General features: G+C 50.3%; 9 protein-coding genes across 9 annotated transcripts; 6 read left to right on the top strand and 3 right to left on the bottom strand.

Annotated features, from left to right (window-relative positions):
- Positions 1 to 507: 507 nt before the first annotated feature.
- On the top strand, positions 508 to 1,085 carry COCSADRAFT_201724 (uncharacterized protein). The gene is made up of 2 exons (XM_007704328.1): positions 508 to 836; positions 936 to 1,085. The coding sequence occupies exons 1-2, from the start codon at positions 591 to 593 to the stop codon at positions 1,014 to 1,016; spliced, it is 327 nt and encodes a 108-aa protein (XP_007702518.1). The 5' UTR covers positions 508 to 590; the 3' UTR covers positions 1,017 to 1,085.
- An 858-nt stretch (positions 1,086 to 1,943) lies between these two features.
- COCSADRAFT_343918 (uncharacterized protein) lies at positions 1,944 to 2,597 on the bottom strand (the record flags this gene model as incomplete). The annotated part of the gene is made up of 1 exon (XM_007704327.1): positions 1,944 to 2,597. One exon carries the CDS (start codon positions 2,595 to 2,597, stop codon positions 1,944 to 1,946), a length of 654 nt encoding a protein of 217 aa, XP_007702517.1.
- Positions 2,598 to 3,413: 816 nt separating this feature from the next.
- On the top strand, positions 3,414 to 3,753 carry COCSADRAFT_229443 (uncharacterized protein). Its single transcript, XM_007704326.1, has one exon. The coding sequence runs from the start codon at positions 3,421 to 3,423 to the stop codon at positions 3,727 to 3,729; it is 309 nt and encodes a 102-aa protein (XP_007702516.1). The 5' UTR covers positions 3,414 to 3,420; the 3' UTR covers positions 3,730 to 3,753.
- A 382-nt stretch (positions 3,754 to 4,135) lies between these two features.
- Positions 4,136 to 4,543, bottom strand: COCSADRAFT_173617 (uncharacterized protein; the record flags this gene model as incomplete). Its single annotated transcript, XM_007704325.1, has 1 exon — positions 4,136 to 4,543. One exon carries the CDS (start codon positions 4,541 to 4,543, stop codon positions 4,136 to 4,138), a length of 408 nt encoding a protein of 135 aa, XP_007702515.1.
- Positions 4,544 to 6,671: 2,128 nt separating this feature from the next.
- Positions 6,672 to 8,266, top strand: COCSADRAFT_39010 (uncharacterized protein). Its single transcript, XM_007703981.1, has one exon. It carries the CDS (start codon positions 6,713 to 6,715, stop codon positions 8,108 to 8,110), a length of 1,398 nt encoding a protein of 465 aa, XP_007702171.1. The 5' UTR covers positions 6,672 to 6,712; the 3' UTR covers positions 8,111 to 8,266.
- A 150-nt stretch (positions 8,267 to 8,416) lies between these two features.
- Positions 8,417 to 9,951, top strand: COCSADRAFT_173615 (uncharacterized protein; the record flags this gene model as incomplete). The annotated part of the gene is made up of 2 exons (XM_007704324.1): positions 8,417 to 8,491; positions 8,542 to 9,951. The coding sequence occupies 2 exons, from the start codon at positions 8,417 to 8,419 to the stop codon at positions 9,949 to 9,951; spliced, it is 1,485 nt and encodes a 494-aa protein (XP_007702514.1).
- Positions 9,952 to 10,156: 205 nt separating this feature from the next.
- On the top strand, positions 10,157 to 11,558 carry COCSADRAFT_229422 (uncharacterized protein). The gene has a single exon (XM_007704323.1). It carries the CDS (start codon positions 10,361 to 10,363, stop codon positions 11,516 to 11,518), a length of 1,158 nt encoding a protein of 385 aa, XP_007702513.1. The 5' UTR covers positions 10,157 to 10,360; the 3' UTR covers positions 11,519 to 11,558.
- Positions 11,558 to 12,724, bottom strand: COCSADRAFT_229425 (uncharacterized protein). The gene has a single exon (XM_007704322.1). The coding sequence runs from the start codon at positions 12,636 to 12,638 to the stop codon at positions 11,598 to 11,600; it is 1,041 nt and encodes a 346-aa protein (XP_007702512.1). The 5' UTR covers positions 12,639 to 12,724; the 3' UTR covers positions 11,558 to 11,597.
- A 160-nt stretch (positions 12,725 to 12,884) lies between these two features.
- COCSADRAFT_39004 (uncharacterized protein) lies at positions 12,885 to 17,280 on the top strand. Its single transcript, XM_007703980.1, has 6 exons — positions 12,885 to 13,255; positions 13,344 to 13,477; positions 13,534 to 13,935; positions 13,988 to 14,054; positions 14,109 to 15,519; positions 15,575 to 17,280. Exons 1-6 carry the CDS (start codon positions 13,192 to 13,194, stop codon positions 16,965 to 16,967), a joined length of 3,471 nt encoding a protein of 1,156 aa, XP_007702170.1. The 5' UTR covers positions 12,885 to 13,191; the 3' UTR covers positions 16,968 to 17,280.
- Positions 17,281 to 17,321: the final 41 nt, after the last annotated feature.

Below are 17,321 nucleotides of genomic sequence, written 5' to 3'. Positions count from 1 at the left end.
AATACCACTACGCCATGTCTGCAATTGTGTCTTGCCCAACCAATAACGGCAAACTTTTAAGATATTCTCTATGCCAAATACAATGCGTCCCTAGCTTGAGGAGAACTATACTTACTATACTTTTAGGGCTGTATAATAGAGATAGTAGTCTTGAGAGTTGTAGACATTGGGCATAGTTGGATCATTTCTCCTTACTCTGGAGGTTTATGGAGCAAAATGACCCTAACTAGCTAGACAAGCAAGGGTGGCATACATAGTGTATATAATTCAGCTGCTTACTGTGGAGGTGGCGCATATCGGTGAGAATTGGCGCGTATGATGCCAGATGAGGAGAATGGGCACTTTCGCTTTGGTCTTCCACCATGCAGTAGGAACACGACACTCTTTTTCCATGGTTAATCAAGGCAGATGATCTATTTCCGTCTTACGATCCAAGATGAAGGAAATCAATGAAGAAACAAGTATATAGAGGTATCCGTTTCTCTGAGTATTTTCATCACTGCCACTTCAAACTACAACCTTCTCTACTACTATCACCAGATATCTTACACCTGTGAAGCATCCTTGCTCAATCTCTTGATCTTTCCAATATGCGTTTCACCGCCGCCACCTTCGTTCTCGCAACTGCTGTCCTCCCGCATGCCTCTGCATGGACTGTATGGGTAAACTGGAAATCCCAATGCGGAGGCGCCTCCTATCGAGTAGATGGAACTGGCAGCTCTCCTTGCCAGTTGACCAATATCCCAGCCGATCAGAAAAAGCCTATATCTCTGACTTTCACCAATGGTCGCGGTTGTGTTGGTTATATTTATTCAGACCGAAATTGCGGCGCTCAAGTATGTAATTACCTTCTCTCTACTATTAAGGACTTTTGTCCCAAGGTTATAAGAAATCCAGCGAAACTACAATACTAACCAGGCCCTTGTGATATTTAGGTCGGAGGGGCGGTCGGTAGTGTCGGTGCAGCATGCTCAGCTGATGTACCGTTCCAGTCCTGGAACGTCATCTGCTCATAAACTCGACATAGACGCCTCAGGCATTGAACTTGATGGGAGGGTTGCAATAGCGGAGGAGATACATGCGGCTTTTCTGTTTCCTTTAAGCTTTTCAACAAAGCTGAGTCCTTGTCTCACTGCTATTAGTGAATCCTAGTTATAGCGAAGTAAAGTGGATTTTCAAGCCATTGACTCTTTTGCCATTCGCAGTGCAGTATTGTTATTTCAACACCGAAATATCCTATTATGACAATCACAACGATAACGGCGCCGAGGAAAACGACAATCATAATCGTCATCTTGGAAATAATAACTCAAAATTGGAGGTGTAGATCGCTATACTTAACTCAAGTACTTACACCATCCCTTCTTCCTTTCGGAAATCTATAGGCCCTAGCTTCAGTGACTAGAACGAGAGCTCATCTTATCTAGTTGGTGTATTTGAAATCTCTTCTCATCCAAGATTTGTATAATATAATGTCTGCATTAACTAGAATACTCTACTCCATGTTATAGTTAAGGAAGTGTCTATAATTAATATTAATTAATGTTCTAAGAGACAACATATCTTAGTAAACTTCTTAAAGAAATCATAGTAAAGAATATAGAAACTTAACGCTACCCTTAGCGCTAGGACTATTGCTTATCTAAAGAGCACTTAGATAACACGCTTAGAAGATATAAAGTGATATAGTTAGTTACTATGTGAATATGCAAACTAGATCTAAATCTCTAGAGTACGGTAGTTACGGAAATGAATAAGGTTCTATACTAGGCGTTACGTCTGAAGAAGCTATGCAATAATGACGATGGGAGATCCGAAGGACACAACATTTTATCATGATATTTGAACGGAATGGACAGCAGTCTTGTACAAAAGCGACGCGTGAGGTGGCACTAGGTCCTCGCGGTGCTGTCGTGCAAATGCGAATAGGATTAATCTAGCCCTTATGCACACATTATATCGTAGAATATATACACAGCATTTGTTCTCGGCTCATCAGAATTGCCAGTCCATACAATCTGCGCAACAGGGAGAGCGTGTAACTCGCACAATGACCCGGCGACTCCATAGCTGGCGCAGGTACCCAGGCTGCGACAGAAGGATTGACAGAGCTTGGGATCATATGGAGCGCCGCTCCCCATGCGAATATTGCGTGGGGTTGTCACGGTGAGTATTCTAGGATTAACGACATTGCAGAGAACGGGCGGAGGAGTGGGTGTCTCGATAGGAGTGGGAGTCTCAATTGGTGCCGGACTGTCCATTGGTGTTGGCGAGTCAATTGGCGTAGGTGTCTCAATTGGTGTCGTACTGTCAACTGGAGTCGCACTGTTCATTGGTGTATACAGCTGAAGAAACGTGGATGTGCCGGTGGAAATTGGGTAGACATATAAGGATGAGTAAGGGGTTGGTGATATAGAGGGCGTACTACTAGGCACATTGCTATAAGAGTAGCCCGAGCTTGTTGGTGAGGAGGAGGTAGATTGTAGAGACTTGGTACAAGAAGTTGAGGTTCGAGAAGTGACGATAGGCGCAGGGGCACCAAAAGAGAGACGAAAAGTAGCGCAGATTGCAACTAACCAAAAGAGTGACAAGAGCATTTTGAATATGAGAATTACTGGCTTATATAAATTAGAACCATAGACTGAATGTAAAGACTATAAAGATACTCGAGAGCACGAGCATAAAGAAGAGGAAAGAATGGGCGCAATAGCTCATTATAAGTGTTAACAAAGATACTATGCAATCAAAATAACATAACATGAGGCCCTGAACATCAATGCGTTGGGCGTTTACAATAACTGCTATTAGTCTGGCTCGCAAGCGGACGGAGCGGCCGATGGTCGTTAGTGCGCGGCATGGAATTCGCTTAGAGTTGCTTTTTGCTAGTTACGCACTTCTGTCAAACTTGTCCACAGATTATCTACCTCGCATCAATTTCCTGTAAAACTGAGCTCTCTATGGATAATATCAACTAATTGGGTACTCTAGATGTATAGTTTTGTTGAAGAGACGAGGTCCCATGCTGCTGCTTTCAATTTTCCATCGCATGTTCGAGATGAGAGGTATTGAGTTTGTTCCGAATGACTCGGGCTAGTGCAGGCGTCACAAGATGTGACTGCACTCTAGATCTCAGGGGTTTTGCGGGCAGGTCCCTAGACACAAGCTTCTCGCAATCCACTGCTCTTTGAAGAGATAAGTCCATTGAACTTTGGCCAGGAGAACCATCTCCACAAAAATCCACGTGTCTTGGCACATCGTTTAGCCAATTTAGCGAAAGTCTCATCTTCACTTTCAATGTTGGTGGTTGGAACATCCACCACATCCCAGTTTGTGAATCTTTCTGGGTCTTCAGAACCCCAAAGAAGGAGCACGCAGGTGGCGCCATCTTTTCTTTTAGCTCTTTATTGGAAGTAAGTGAATATGTGGTCGCTGGATGGTTGTAGCGACTTTATTGGATCGGCTGGCAGCTTCGACGGAATGTCGTCTGAGGCCTGTGTACGTCTTTTCTTTGTGATTTTAATCCCGATCAGTAGATTGTTGTTGAATCCAGTTAATTTGGGTACAAGGGATCGCAAACTTATGAGCAAGGCCGTATCTGATGGTGAGGGAAGGCTTGGAGAAGGTGACGCCATGATTCAAGTCAGAATGGACGAAAACAGTTACAAACCAGATGATTTCGATAGGATGTCAGATGATCAGAGCATCTCAGATTATCGAAACAATAGATAGGTCACAAATTTCTCCCGCTGCTGATATGCACTCAAGGCCGAAGGCACTGCTACATTGAGGCGACGCAAGGCTGGACAAGCGCAAAAATGAACTGAACTCTTTTCATCGCTACTTCAACATGATGAGCAACCACATGTACGATATCCAAACGCTTAAAGTTGTCAAACAGTATACGGAAGGCTAAGAGGTGTAAAATAAATGCACAACGCGCTTCCACAGCATCCACACAACCAGCACATTCACACCCAGTAGCGTCTGAGCGGGCGAAGCACAAAAATTAATCAGCACAACATGATCGCTTAAATTTCCAACCAGAAGAAAGGAACATTCCCAAAATCTATTCATTCCCAAGGAGATACTACCAGAAAGGAAATCAAAGTAAAACAACTCACCTCAACATTGCCTTCTACCCGACCAGATCCATCCCTGCCATGTACGCCCGATAATCAACCTCCCACTCCGCACCCAACCCTTCACTATCTGCTTCCACTTCCTCATTTCCGTTCTCACCCCCGCACATCAGCAAGTCCTCAAGCTTCGGCACCGGCACCGGCAGCATCTTCTTCCCCTCTTGCCTAAGATTCGCGCGCATTTTGCTCCTCTTCAACATGAACTTGTCGCCTGAGCGCTCGAACAGGCGTTCTTCGACATTGTACATTTCCCACATGGGAGTGGGTGGGCGGAGGATAATAAGAGGGAGATCGGGGTTGTCGAAACTCTCGAGGAGGAAGCCGACGCGGAGGGGTTTGGGGACTTGACAGATGTGTTTCTTGGGCGGCGGGGTAGGTTGAGCCCGGTTGCTCTTTGGCAACATTTTTTTGATGGCTTGCATGGTGAGGTGGTAAGATGAGTGTGATTGCTTGTTTGAGATGTGGAGTGAATTTTCAGGACTGCAAGGCAGGGCTTATATAGGAAAATAAACGATGATTGATGTGGCGATGTGTATGGAGAGAGTGGACATTGTGAATTGAGACATACGGGGATTGATTTACAATGTCTGATGAAAAAGGCATCGGTATGGGATTTGAGAGTTTTGGTGGTCTATACATAGTAGTGAATTGGTTTTGTACAGTCATTGTGCGAAAGGTAGAGATGAGAAAATTGGCTGTTGGTTTTGAGAAAATCACAGATTAGTAGATTTGGCAAGCTGCCTGAAGTGAGTTAACAGATTTTGCAGGTCAAGCATTCATTCTTTGCCGTCTATCACCTTCTTCGTCACTATTTCTATCCTTTAACATGCGACATGCTGGGTTTGTTACATCACAACAATTCTGATCAGAGCAACTCATTTCTTCGTTTTCAAGACTGATACAGCTTTCGTTATTCATGCACGCCCGTTTGGTTGCGCGCATCCTTCAATCCGCTACAATCAGTACAGTTGGAGCAGCTAAACCCGTCAGCCTCCTGTTTCAAACCACTGAGATGCGCTAGTTCTCGTCTTGTGGTCTAGTCTAAACTCACCCTGTACAGTCGGTACAACTTGTACAATTCCGACAATCTGTACAATCTTCACAGTCCGTGCAGTTGCGAGACGAGGTGCAATCTGTTTTGCTGTCAAAAGACTCGTTTGGGCACGCAAGCAACATGCTTGAAACGATCCAAAACAAGATGGGAATTGGATACGATAAGGTAGATGAAATACATTATCCGTGAACATGTGTGACATAACGCAAGTATGATAGTCAGGAAATGACTTACTTCTGCAATCTGTACAGTTCTGACCTAGTATACATGACGCGGGATCAGCTCTCAGTCTGCTAGTATGACAATCAGTTGCTTCACATACAGTCCTTGCACTCTGTGCAATTTGTGTTATTACGGTTTCCAGTATCTGTTTGTGACGCCGTATCCGAGCCAACTGATGACGTGTTGTTACCCATTACGAAGGATGTGTTATGGAAGATACCTGATCACTATAAGTGAAGATTGAGTGCTAAAAGCTAAATTATTCTAAAACGGCAGTGCAGTTATATGCGAGAAACACAGCTTCTCAGTACCGGTTTCTTATTGATATTCTATGTAAATGATGGAGGTGGGATATGCGGGTGCGACGTCATCTCTCACCGGTGGAGGATTCAAGAGGGGTAGCACATTGCGATAAGGAACCGATTGGAAGGCACAGATATCAGATCTGTTATGCGATCTCGAGATGGCAAAGCACTGCCTCCAAGCAGTATCAGAAAGGCTGATCGAATGAGTGACAGCTAGATAGCTTTTTTCGATGTGAATGCCTGCAGAAACTCGATGCGCTAATCAAGGTCACGCTGTCACTGTCAAGGATAAATAGTAAGTAAAATGGCCATGGCAAATTCTAGCGCATCTTGGATATCTTGATAATTCATTCTGTTATCGCGATTGGCATACAAATCGACCTTCGTCAGCTAAAGTCGATGTAGTCTTCACTGGTTATGAGTTTAGTGAAAGCTCTACAACAGCGGTAGCATCGTGTACTTCTCAGACTCATTATCTTTGGGTCTGTGAGAAGGGCGCTATTAAGTCCCCGGAGCTCCAGGTGGAGGGAGTTCAAGAGCGGAATTGATGCGAACCCTTGAGATCACTGACTCGTAAAGGACCGTAAAGGTGCTCATAAGCGGTGTACGATACGGTAAGAGAAGATGCCGTGTAATGCTAAAATTCAATGTAAAGTACATATACACAGCAGAGAAGTCACGCAGTGTAAGCAGTGCACAAACAGATATAGGTACGTTAGTAATAAGTCTATTGAACATGATTAAGTCATGCGCGCGTCGCTTTTGATTGTCGGAAAAACCGCCGACCCCACCCTCTTTGAGCAACACGAGGTTATTGCCCCACATGCACGTCGGGCCGGCGTTTGGTTGAATACAAGCAGCGGTCGTAATCCATTTGTTTATTAAGTAACATTATTCCCGGAATTCGCCATTGATATGAGTTTTCTAAACGTAAAGTTACGCCCTCATCTTCAATCTTCGGCCTGGAACGCCAACTCCAATGGTCAAGAATCATGACGACTCGACACATCGACGCAGAAATGGGCAATGAGGCAGCGGACCCTACCAACTTCAATGCCGGTATCGAAAAAGCTTTGCCTCAAGAAGAAGCCGAGCCTCCAAGTGCATATCGACCATCTGAGAAGCCTAACCAACCTGCTCTTGCACGAGTGCTGTCACGCCGATCTGCAGCATCTTTTGACCCCGGTCCAGCTCCTGATGGCGGTGTTAGAGCCTGGATCCAAGTGTTTTGCACTCACCTGACTATCTTAACGACGTTTGGTTTCTTCACTTCGTTCGGCGTATACCAGACCTACTACGAAAAGACGCTTGGCATCGAGCCGTCAACAATATCATGGATTGGTTCCCTACAAGTCTTTCTCCTCTTCTTCCTTGGCACTTTTACTGGTCGCGCCACTGATGCTGGTCTCTTTCGCCCCGTCTACATCGCCGGAAGTTGTTTCCAGTTGGTCGGTATATTCACTCTGGCGCAATGTAAGAGCGCATGGCAGATCTTCCTCTCCCAAGGTGTCTGCCTAGGTATCGCAAACGGCTTGCAATTCTGTCCTTCCATGGCTCTGGTATCCACGTACTTTGTTAAACGCCGCGCCTTTGCACTGGGGTTCACAGCACTGGGCTCTTGCACTGGTGGTGTAATTTTCCCAATCATTGTGCAGCAATGCCTGCCTAGCATGGGCTTCGCGTGGACCATCCGCATCATCGGCTTCATCATGCTCGTTGTGAACATTACGGCGATTGCTCTGTATCGTACGCGGCTTCCGCCGAGGAAAAGTGGTCCACTGGTTGACTGGGCGAGTTTCAAAGAGCTGCCCTATACTCTGTACTGCGCTGCTGCTTTCTTCAGTTTCTGGGGCTTGTACTTTTCCTTCTTCTACATCGGGAGCTATGCGCGCAACGTCCTGGGGGTCAGCTATCAACAAAGTATCAACTTGCTCCTTGTGCAGGTTGCCATGGGATTTCTCTTTCGGATACTGCCCACGTACTATGCCGATAAGATTGGGGGACTGAATGTGCTGATTCCCTTTGCCTTTATCTGCGGCATCATGATGCTGGCATGGATCGGAATTAAGTCTATTGGCACATTGTATGTCTTTGCAGCTATATATGGCAGCGGAAGTGCCGTCATTCAAGCATTATGGCCTGCTGTCATTGGAAATCTGAGCCGCGAGATGGATCTGAAGAAAACGGGTGTGCGAATGGGCATGGCTTTTACCATTGTGAGTATGTCGAGTCTGACAGGTCCGCCGCTAGCCGGTGCGCTCATTCAGATGAACAACGGCGACTATACATATGCAAACGTTTGGGCGGCCATGTCGTTCTTCGTTGGGGGGAGTTTGCTTGTGGCTACGAGGATATCTCTTGTGGGCTGGGACTGGAGGGCAAAAGTGTAGTCAAAGCAGCTGACGGTTATATTTACTTTTAGCATTACGTGGCCTTGTCGCACCCTCCATTTTCCTTCTTCATTTCGATTTGCCTGTCACAACGGGATCGTAGTATAATACTCATGTTGATTGGATGGTTGCATCAATCTAGTACTAAACAGGCGCTAAACCAGATACGTCAATAAGGCTTCTTGCATAATTAAGAGGTTACCTCAGCATTCAAATACGATAGACGTACCTTTACCTTTACCCTTCATGTCTCTTACACAATGACACGTCGCTACACAAGCTGTCGCATTCCACTCGACAGTCGCAATGGCGCTGAGAGTCTCTCGGGGCGGTCGCGGACGCGGACGTGGCAGAGGACGCGGTAGAAGAAAGTCGGAGCTGGTACGTGATGTTAGCGCAGACGCCTAGAAAGCCGCTTATTGTTTTTATAGTGGGAATGGGAATCATACAAACCGGGTCCAGAGATTTATGAGCAGCTATGGCGTATCCGTAAAGAACCTGCCGTAGTTACCTCACAACCATCCGACGACTGCCCGATACCACACGCACAAACGCGAATTCTTGATCGCCGACAGACTGAGGGCGCGGTAGTAAGAAATTACTACGTTGTTCAAATCACACGTACCGGCGACAGTGAGGAACAGAGAGTCACAGAAGAGGTAGACCTCAGTTGCATATTGCACTATGTCTCTTCCGCCGAACTGGAACGATTTGAAAATGAGCAGTTTAGACTCGAGGCAGAGGCAGAGGCTATTGCGGTACAAGCAGAAATTGACGAGCTGGCGCGCCGGCAGGTAGAAAAGAATGCAAGAGGGGCCAAGACTACTGGAACAGGAAGCCGGATGCTCAGTGGACTAGGGTTACCTTCAGATGTACCGACGCGGACAAGAGTCAGGCCTCCAGGGAGACGTGGCAGAGGTCAAGGCAGAGGTCGAGGCCTGGCTATGCGTCACGATGATTTGGGCGAGCAATCTGGCCATTCTACTGTCTTTCTGGACCAAGTAACCCAGAATATATCTCCAGTAATTCCAGAAACCGATGATGAAGAGGACCAAGATTCGGAGGCACAAACCCAATCATCGCCAGGTCTGATGCGCTCGGCATTTTTTGCCAATAGCGCTCTGCCACTGCCACCTGTTACAAGAAGACTTTCTATTCCAATCACCTACCACACCCAAGAGGATGAAGCAGAAGATGTACCTACACCCATTGCGCAACAGGACCGCGGACTAGACGAAAACTGGCATCGTATCAAAAGACTGAGAATCGGAAACCCGGACTCAGACCAGGATACATCAGCACCGTCACCTCCGCAAATACCGATGGAAGCATTCTCAGCAGCCCTCTTCTCGGACCGCTCCTCTGTCGTAGACGCAAACTCGAGTCCCATTGTTATCGAGGATATTGCGCCAATACCACCCACCAATCTACCCGCACTGGGATCACCCATGTTTGGATCCGACTCTGACGACTCGATTCCCGCATATGCACCGTCGGCCTCCGCTAATGCTAAACATCCATCTCCATCTTTACACAAAGGCGGATTCAGCAGCGACACTATACACATAACTACGGATTCTATCATGGAAGACGAAAACGGCAAGGCAGATGGCGACGATGAAGCTGTAGACGAATACGTGGTCGAGACTATTGAAGAACATTATCAAGACGGGAATAAGACGTATTACCTGGTCAAGTGGGAGGGGTATGAGGATAGTCGTGACTGGTTGTCAGAAGAGGATTTGCATGGTGCGAGGGAGATTGTTGCTGAGTATCATGCAAGAATACGGAGGAGGGAGGAGAAGAAGCCTGTCGCTAAGAAAGGGATGTTTTTTAAATAAATGGGTTGGATTTATGAAAGGTATCTTGGGTAGCAGGGTATATGGGTCTAAATATGTAGGGTGAAGTGAAAATTGGATAGCTAAGAATACTTCAATGCGGACATGTGATAGATTCTTCATTCTTGCTTTGCTATTTCTAAGAGCATATCACGAGTTGACGTACTGACTACATGTGTACAGTTGAGGCGATGGCGTTGTATCACAGGCCAAGATGACGGTAAACGCGAGGCCCGAGCTTTACCCGTCAGGCACAGGCCGAGGTAGCATGTCACTCGTGCCCCGGAGCCCCCATGCATCAATAACACACCATGTAAACGCACCCTCTGCCCTACACTACAACGACAAACGACGCGCCCATCGTCGTTCCTTTAATACACTCATCGCGCACAATCGTATACAACAATAAACAATGGCGCCCTCACCCCCCTTCGCCTACCCCTTCGCCGCCTCGCCCGACATAATCCGCTCGCACCAAAAAGACGCCTACTTCTCCGGCGTCCTCCTCGAGCACCTCTCCTCCCTCCTCCGCAAACTCTACGGCGCGCGTACCGCGCACACGTACCTCTCCGAGACACGCGTAATAGGCGAGCTACTCTACCTCGGTCTCACGACGCTAATCGGCAACCGCACGCTGGGCGAAGAATATACAGACATTGTGCAGGTGGAAAGCGAAACAGGCCGCTTACCTGCGCTGGGAAGGCGAGCAGGATACATTGTCGCGTGTATACTGGGGCCATATGTGCTAGGGAGGGCGTTGCCAGCGTTTAGGCGCAGGATACGTGCGAAGCTCGAGGCGAATCTGAGATGGTATGCGCGACAGCAGGCGCGGGCACAGATGGGTGCGCAAGAGAAAGGCGAGAAGGTGCAAGTAAGGAGGCCGCTGGGGATGCGGGTGCAGAGTTATATACTGCAGAATCTGGATACGATTACGTCGCCGTCGCCGGTGTATGCGGTGTCGCTTGCGACGTTTTATTTTTCGGGGAGCTACTACCATCTTTCGAAGCGGTTATGGGGACTCAGGTATATTTTCACACGGCAGGTGGCTGAGGGAGATAATCGCGCTGGGTACGAGGTGCTTGGTGTACTACTGGTGCTGCAGATGGCGGTGCAGGCTTATCTGCACTTGCACAATACGGTTACAGCGTCGTCCACGGCAGCAGCAGCGGCGGGTGGGAGTGGTCATCCGCATGGCACATCGGCGATTGTGGGTGGAGGCGCAGAAGTGTCGCTGGATCCAAATGCGTACAGCGGCAACAATGCGCTCTTATTCGATGCTGCTACGCCGGCTGTGCCCACGGCTGCAGCGTCGGACGTGCAAAAGTGGACGCATACGCCGCCGACAGATAAGCCGCGGTACGAACTTGGGGATGAGGAGACAATGGAGTGGATTGGAGGAGGTAACAGGAAGTGCACACTGTGCTTGGAGGAGATGAAGGACCCGAGTGTGACTACGTGTGGCCATGTCTTTTGCTGGACATGTATTGGAGACTGGGCGAGGGAAAAGCCAGAATGCCCGCTGTGCAGACAGGCGTGTTTGGTGCAGCACGTATTGCCGCTGCGGGGATGATAGACCAAATGTACAATACAATGGGTTGCTTGATGATGACGATGACGATGTTATACACGGTACATTTACATATAATACACTACAATACCTTTTCGGCCTCGTCAATCAGACGCTCGACCTTGAAAGCACTGTCGCCTCTGGTGAACATGTCGAGCAGCTCGCTCCTTCCTTTTCCCTCGTCCGTCTGGACATAGAACTTTTGCATGCACATGATGAGCCACCGGGCGTCGTCGAGACTAACGCCGCGCTTCTCGACGACCAGGCCCTGGCCGAGGACGAGGTTGTGGCTGCCGGCGAGCTCCTGGTGAAAGGTGACGGTGGTGTGGGGGCTGGCGAACTCGCCGCGCAGCTTGAACTCGGCGAGCGTGGTGAACATGAGGGTTGTTGTGTGGTCGTGGGGGTGGGCAAACTGCAGGTAGTGCAGCTCGACGGCCTGCTGCATCTGGCCCTGGGCGTCAGGAGCGGCGTCAGGGTCGGCGGGCATCTCGCGGGGGATGGGGAGGACGAAGGAAGGATGCTGCTTTGCGCTGCTGAGGAGATTGGAGAAGGTGCTTGCTGGGACGGCAAAGTGGATGCCCTGTGGGTTGTTTGCATGGCGCATGCGCCAGAGGGCTTCTATCTCTTCTCGCGTGTTCTCTTTGATTTTGTCGACGGCGAGGAAGGAATTGAGCGTCTGGACGCCCGGAGGCGGGGCGGTAGGGGAGCCAGCTCCAGCGCGGGGTGGTGGAGGAGGAGGAGGAGGAGGAGGAGGCGACGATGTCTGTGGGCCGTCTGGCCTTGATGGTGGAGGGGTATTTTGTGTTTGTCGCTGCTGCTGCTGCTGCTGCTGCTGCTCTGGTGGAGGGGTCAGAGGTCCCGTCGCACCAGGCACAATGGCCTGCTTCCTCAATTCCTCTATCCGGTCCTTGTACTGCTCCTTCAGCTCATTGAGGTCGCGGAGGCCCTTTTCGCGGGCCTTTGACTCGAGCTTGTCGCGGTACTTTGCCAGTACCCGCTCCTGGGTGTCGTGGGTGACCAGAAAGCGCACATCCTGCACACGTGCCCAGCGGCGCTGTGTGGCGCGGGGGCTGGCGAGGGGCTGGCGCAGGGCGTGGCGCAGCGGGGGGAAGCGCATGGCCATGGTGTCGAGACCAGAAGACGGGTCAGGGAGCACGTGGAGGCGTGGTGGTGAAGTCTACACTGCACTAACAATAAAATAATGTTTTTCGCAATAGCAGGCGTCTAGTAAGGCCCAAGACTCGATGACGGCAGACTGGCAGACTGGCAGCGGAAAGACGGGGGTTCTGATTGGTGGGTAGATGCAGGGCGTGGATCGCAGGCACTCGGACGCATGGCATGGATGGCATCCTGACAAGAAGAGGCCAGGGCCGTGTCCAAACTGTTTCACCACCTGGGCGTTCCTGCATGGCTGCATGACCGTTTGCCCTCCCCCGCCCGGCCTGGAGTTAGTTTTCGAGACAGAGACAAAGACAGAGGGTCAGCCATCGTGGTCACACCAAGACCTGTGTCGCCCGCCTGCCGTGCCTCTGCTAGCATCGCAGCCCTGGCCAGCACTCCAAGTCACGGTCGCAGCCCTGAGCCGGCCCCTCTAATCATCCCAATAGCGCTATACCCCATATTCCTCCCGGCGCCAGAGGAATGCGCCCGCGCATCACCACAACCTCCTCGCCGCCATGGGCGCTGTCCACAGCAAAGCCGGCGATGCAGGCGCCCTGTATCTGCGCGACCAGACCAGATGTATGCCCTTCTCTCCTCTCCTCTCCTCTTCTCTTCTCTTCTCTTCTCGTCCTGTCGCCTAAGCCAGGCTCCAGCTAACCGCCCGCAGTCTCGGTCGCTTCGCTCAACATCACCAATGGCCGCAACCGCACGCTGCTGAACGTTGCCCCCAATGCCTTCCCCGCCACGCGCTACACTGCGCGCCGCGACTTTGGCGACGACAGTGTAATCGAGTACATCCAGGTACGCTCCCTGCCTGACCACCACCATCTCTCTGCTAAACTCCCCTCTCCCTACAGGACCCAGAGGCAGTCCCCTCCAGCGACAGCCCCCCAGCCTTGCTCCTTCGCCTGACCAACGACGAAGAGCTCACCTTCAACTTCACCTTTGTCCTCCGCCAGCACCTAGCCGTGCCCAGCATATACAATGTCAACACTAATTCCGCAATCACCCCCTCGGGCCTCGTCGACACAAACATCAACGGCCTGACCTTTCTCTTCGCCTCGAGCTCAAAGGACCTTGACAACCTCGTCACGCGCGAGTTCCACGCAAACCCAAACCTCCACAAGAACCCCCAGGTGGAGCTTGTCGGTGACTACTCAACGGGCGGACATGCCTCCGTCCAGTTCCAATGGTCGTGGAAGTGGACCCCTCCAAAGCCCTCAGAATCCCGCGGCGGGGGCTGGCGCACCAGCTGTAGTGTCTGTATATACCCGCTCCTCCTCATGCCTACAAAAACTGACATTTTCCAAGTTTGTCGAATACGATCAGCGAGCACACCGACTCGAGACACTAGCAAACTTTTCCTTTTGGGTCCAAAGTACTGGAATTTCCCCCAGACCTCGCGCATACGAGCATCTGCTGACGACTACAGACACGTCACGCCAGGTCCAGAGCCCCAAGTCGCCCACCCCGCGCATGGAACTTGGTGTTCCGCCCCGCCTTCGCGTACCTTCTTCCCAATCCATAGAGTCTCGGGTCAGCGACTCGGCTGGCGAAGATAAAGAATGGGAAGCTCCTCCCCCGAGATCGCCCATTTGCGAGCCCATACCAGAGCACAGTCTGGGTTTGGTACCCAGCCAGGCGACTACAGCATCGAGTGGAAATGTGCCCGTCAAACTTGACGTCTCCCGCCCGGGCGAGGATCTCAGCCAAACCGATGATGGGCCGCTATTCCGTGCCACGATGAAGTCGCTCGAGCAAAAGACTGGCAACATGCGCACGCGGTGGAAAAAGGTCCTGAAGCGCGCAGAGGCTGCCATGGAAGCCCAGGTCGGGTGCAACAATGCCATGTCTGATCTCATGGATGCACTGCGAGAAGCGTCGTCGTCCAACGCCAACGCTGTCCAGCCTGCCATTGATCATTATTTTGACAAGATTGCAAAGGAAATCTTGGTGTATGAAAAGTCGAATGCGACTAATATCCAGAAGCTCATTATTGATCCCATCTACAAACTTTACAACATTGATATCAAGCAGGCCGAGACGAAGCGCAAGGATTTTGAGGAGGAGAGCAAAGACTACTACCAATATCTCGGCCGCTATCTTGGTCAGCGGCAAGACACTTTGAAGGAGAAGAAGCGCGCCGAGACCGACTCCAAATATCTCGCAAAGAGACGCAACTTTGAGCTGAAGCGCTTCGACTATTCTTCATTTATGCAAGATTTACATGGAGGCAGGAAAGACCAAGAAGTTCTTTCCCACCTGACCCGATACGCAGACGCCCAGGCTAAGCGTTACCTCGAGACCGCCAAGAAGATTGAGACCATGCTGCCCCATCTCGAAGCGTTGACTTGTGAAGTAAAAGAGGCAGACAAAGAGTTTCAGATTCAGAGGACCGAAAGAGAAGAAAAAAGACGCGCCCTTGAAACAATCAAGAAAACTTTCGACGATGTACCAAACCAGTCAATCACATCACCAGCAGCGTCCACTGCAACTGTGTCGAGGTCAATGTCAAGATCCGAACCGGAATCACTGCCTGGCCGAAAGAGCAGCATCGCTCCTATATTTCAGAGTACGGTGGCCTCTCCCATGGCCGCCACATCTACAAGTATTCCTTCGTCTATAGCACTACCACAAAGCCCAGAGGCCAGCAAGACCACTTTGGCAATGAACACGACACAGCCGGACAAGTTCAAGGGAATCAGAGATCTGGAAGAAAAGGACCTCGCTGCCATGGTCGAGGCCGGCTCGGGCACAGGCCGTAAACAGGGTCTTCTTTGGGCGCTCAGCAGACCCGGAAGTCATGTGGATCCAAAGGGTTTGAACAAACAAGCCTGGCACAAGTGAGTCTCCGTGTATCGTGTCATCACAAAGTCGAAACCATACTGATATGCTCAGGTTCTGGATTGTCCTTGATCAAGGCAAGCTTTCAGAATACACAAACTGGAAACAGAGCTTAGAACTGCACATGGACCCTATTGATCTTCGAATGGCCTCAGTGCGCGAAGCACGTAACGCTGACCGTCGGTTTTGCTTCGAAGTCATTACTCCGCAGTACACCAGAGTGTATCAGGCTACCAATGAAGACGACATGAAGTCCTGGATCAACGCTGTCAACAACGCTTTGCAAACAGCTGTCGAGTCTGCAGGGCAATCTGATAGGCCGTCGACTGATTCGCTGCCTGGGCAAACCCATCGAGATATTGCATCAGTACTCACTGGCAAAAGCCCTTCCATGTCGAGCCACCGCAATAATTACAGCTCCAAGGCCCCTGCTCGACATGCCACAGTCGGCGATCGGCCTGGCGGCTATCGCCGAGATGAGACGCCTGGCGACGATGGAAAGTTGCTGAAGCAAGTGCGCGACGCAGATGCCAGCAACAGAGTGTGTGCGGACTGTGGCACCGAGATCAAGGTCGACTGGGTGTCTATTAATCTCGGTATTGTCATCTGCATCGAATGCAGCGGCATTCATCGGTCGTTGGGCACACATATTACAAAGGTGCGCTCCTTGACACTGGACGTCACTTCCTTCACTCCCGATATCATCGAGATACTCCTCAAAGTTGGTAACCGCATCAGCAACTCCATCTGGGAAGCCAAGCTAGACCCTGGGAAGAAACCGGGGCCAATGTCAACGCGCGAGCAGAGACTTCATTTTATTACATCAAAGTACGCGGAACGAGCGTTTGTAGCGCCAATATCGCCAAACATGTCACATTATGCGAATCCAGAGGAGACGCTATTGGCATCTGTTAAGAAGAACGACATCCAGAATGTGCTCTATGCACTGGCACTGCGGGCCAACCCCAATGCGCGTGATCGGTCGCGAGGTACTCATGTTGTGTTTCTAGCACTTGCAGCAGCGGACCCAGCATCGCCATCGGCGTCGGCATCACCAGCGACCTCGCCGGGCATACCTCCGCGACCAGGCACAGCACAAGCCTCACGGAAAGCTTTCCCTGTGGCAGAATTACTTTTGCAGAATGGCTCAGAGTTGCCCATGACGCCCGCTCCTATCCCGCTAGGTCACTCAGCACGAGCATACCTTGACTTCAAGGCGGACCAGCGTGCAGGTAAGCTCCCTGCGCCCATGGCAAACAACCAGGCGTCTTCCAGTGCAGAAAAGATTCCACCTCTACCACCAATCCAAGCCGGGAATGGTAGCTCACCATCAGAGAGAGCGCGAGAGCGGGAAACGCGAATGCAGAAGCGGGTGTCTGCAAGTGGAAGGTTGGTCAAGAGTCCAAACCTAGATGCAGCTGAAGGTAAGCGCGGCTTACAAGGATAGCCGATGCTCATGTGTTTGTGATCTTCTAGTGTATACCTTCCTTGGGTGGCATGCGGTTTTGTGCGATGGGCGTCAACCGGCTAAGGTGCGAGTGCGGATAGACGCAGAGAAACGACGAAGGCCATTTAGTGGTATTGGATTAGGCATGTTACCTCTGCCTTTGGATATGCAGAAATCGATTTTTATGCAACTGTTCTCGTTTTTTGTATTTGAAATGCGTTGCGTAGCATGCCGCAGACTGGTTGGTTGTCTGAATCTGTACTATCCTAATGACTATCAAGTCGATGTATGTAAAGAGGCCCGTGCGACCACCCCCACTAGCGCGCACCAAAATTACCGTCAAGTCGCCAAAGT

The sequence above is a fragment of the Bipolaris sorokiniana genome (assembly GCF_000338995.1).
Source record: "Bipolaris sorokiniana ND90Pr unplaced genomic scaffold COCSAscaffold_11, whole genome shotgun sequence".
NCBI lineage: Eukaryota > Fungi > Ascomycota > Dothideomycetes > Pleosporales > Pleosporaceae > Bipolaris > Bipolaris sorokiniana.
The sequence above is the reverse complement of the archived record's forward strand: the minus strand, read 5'-3'. Positions and strand labels throughout refer to the sequence as shown.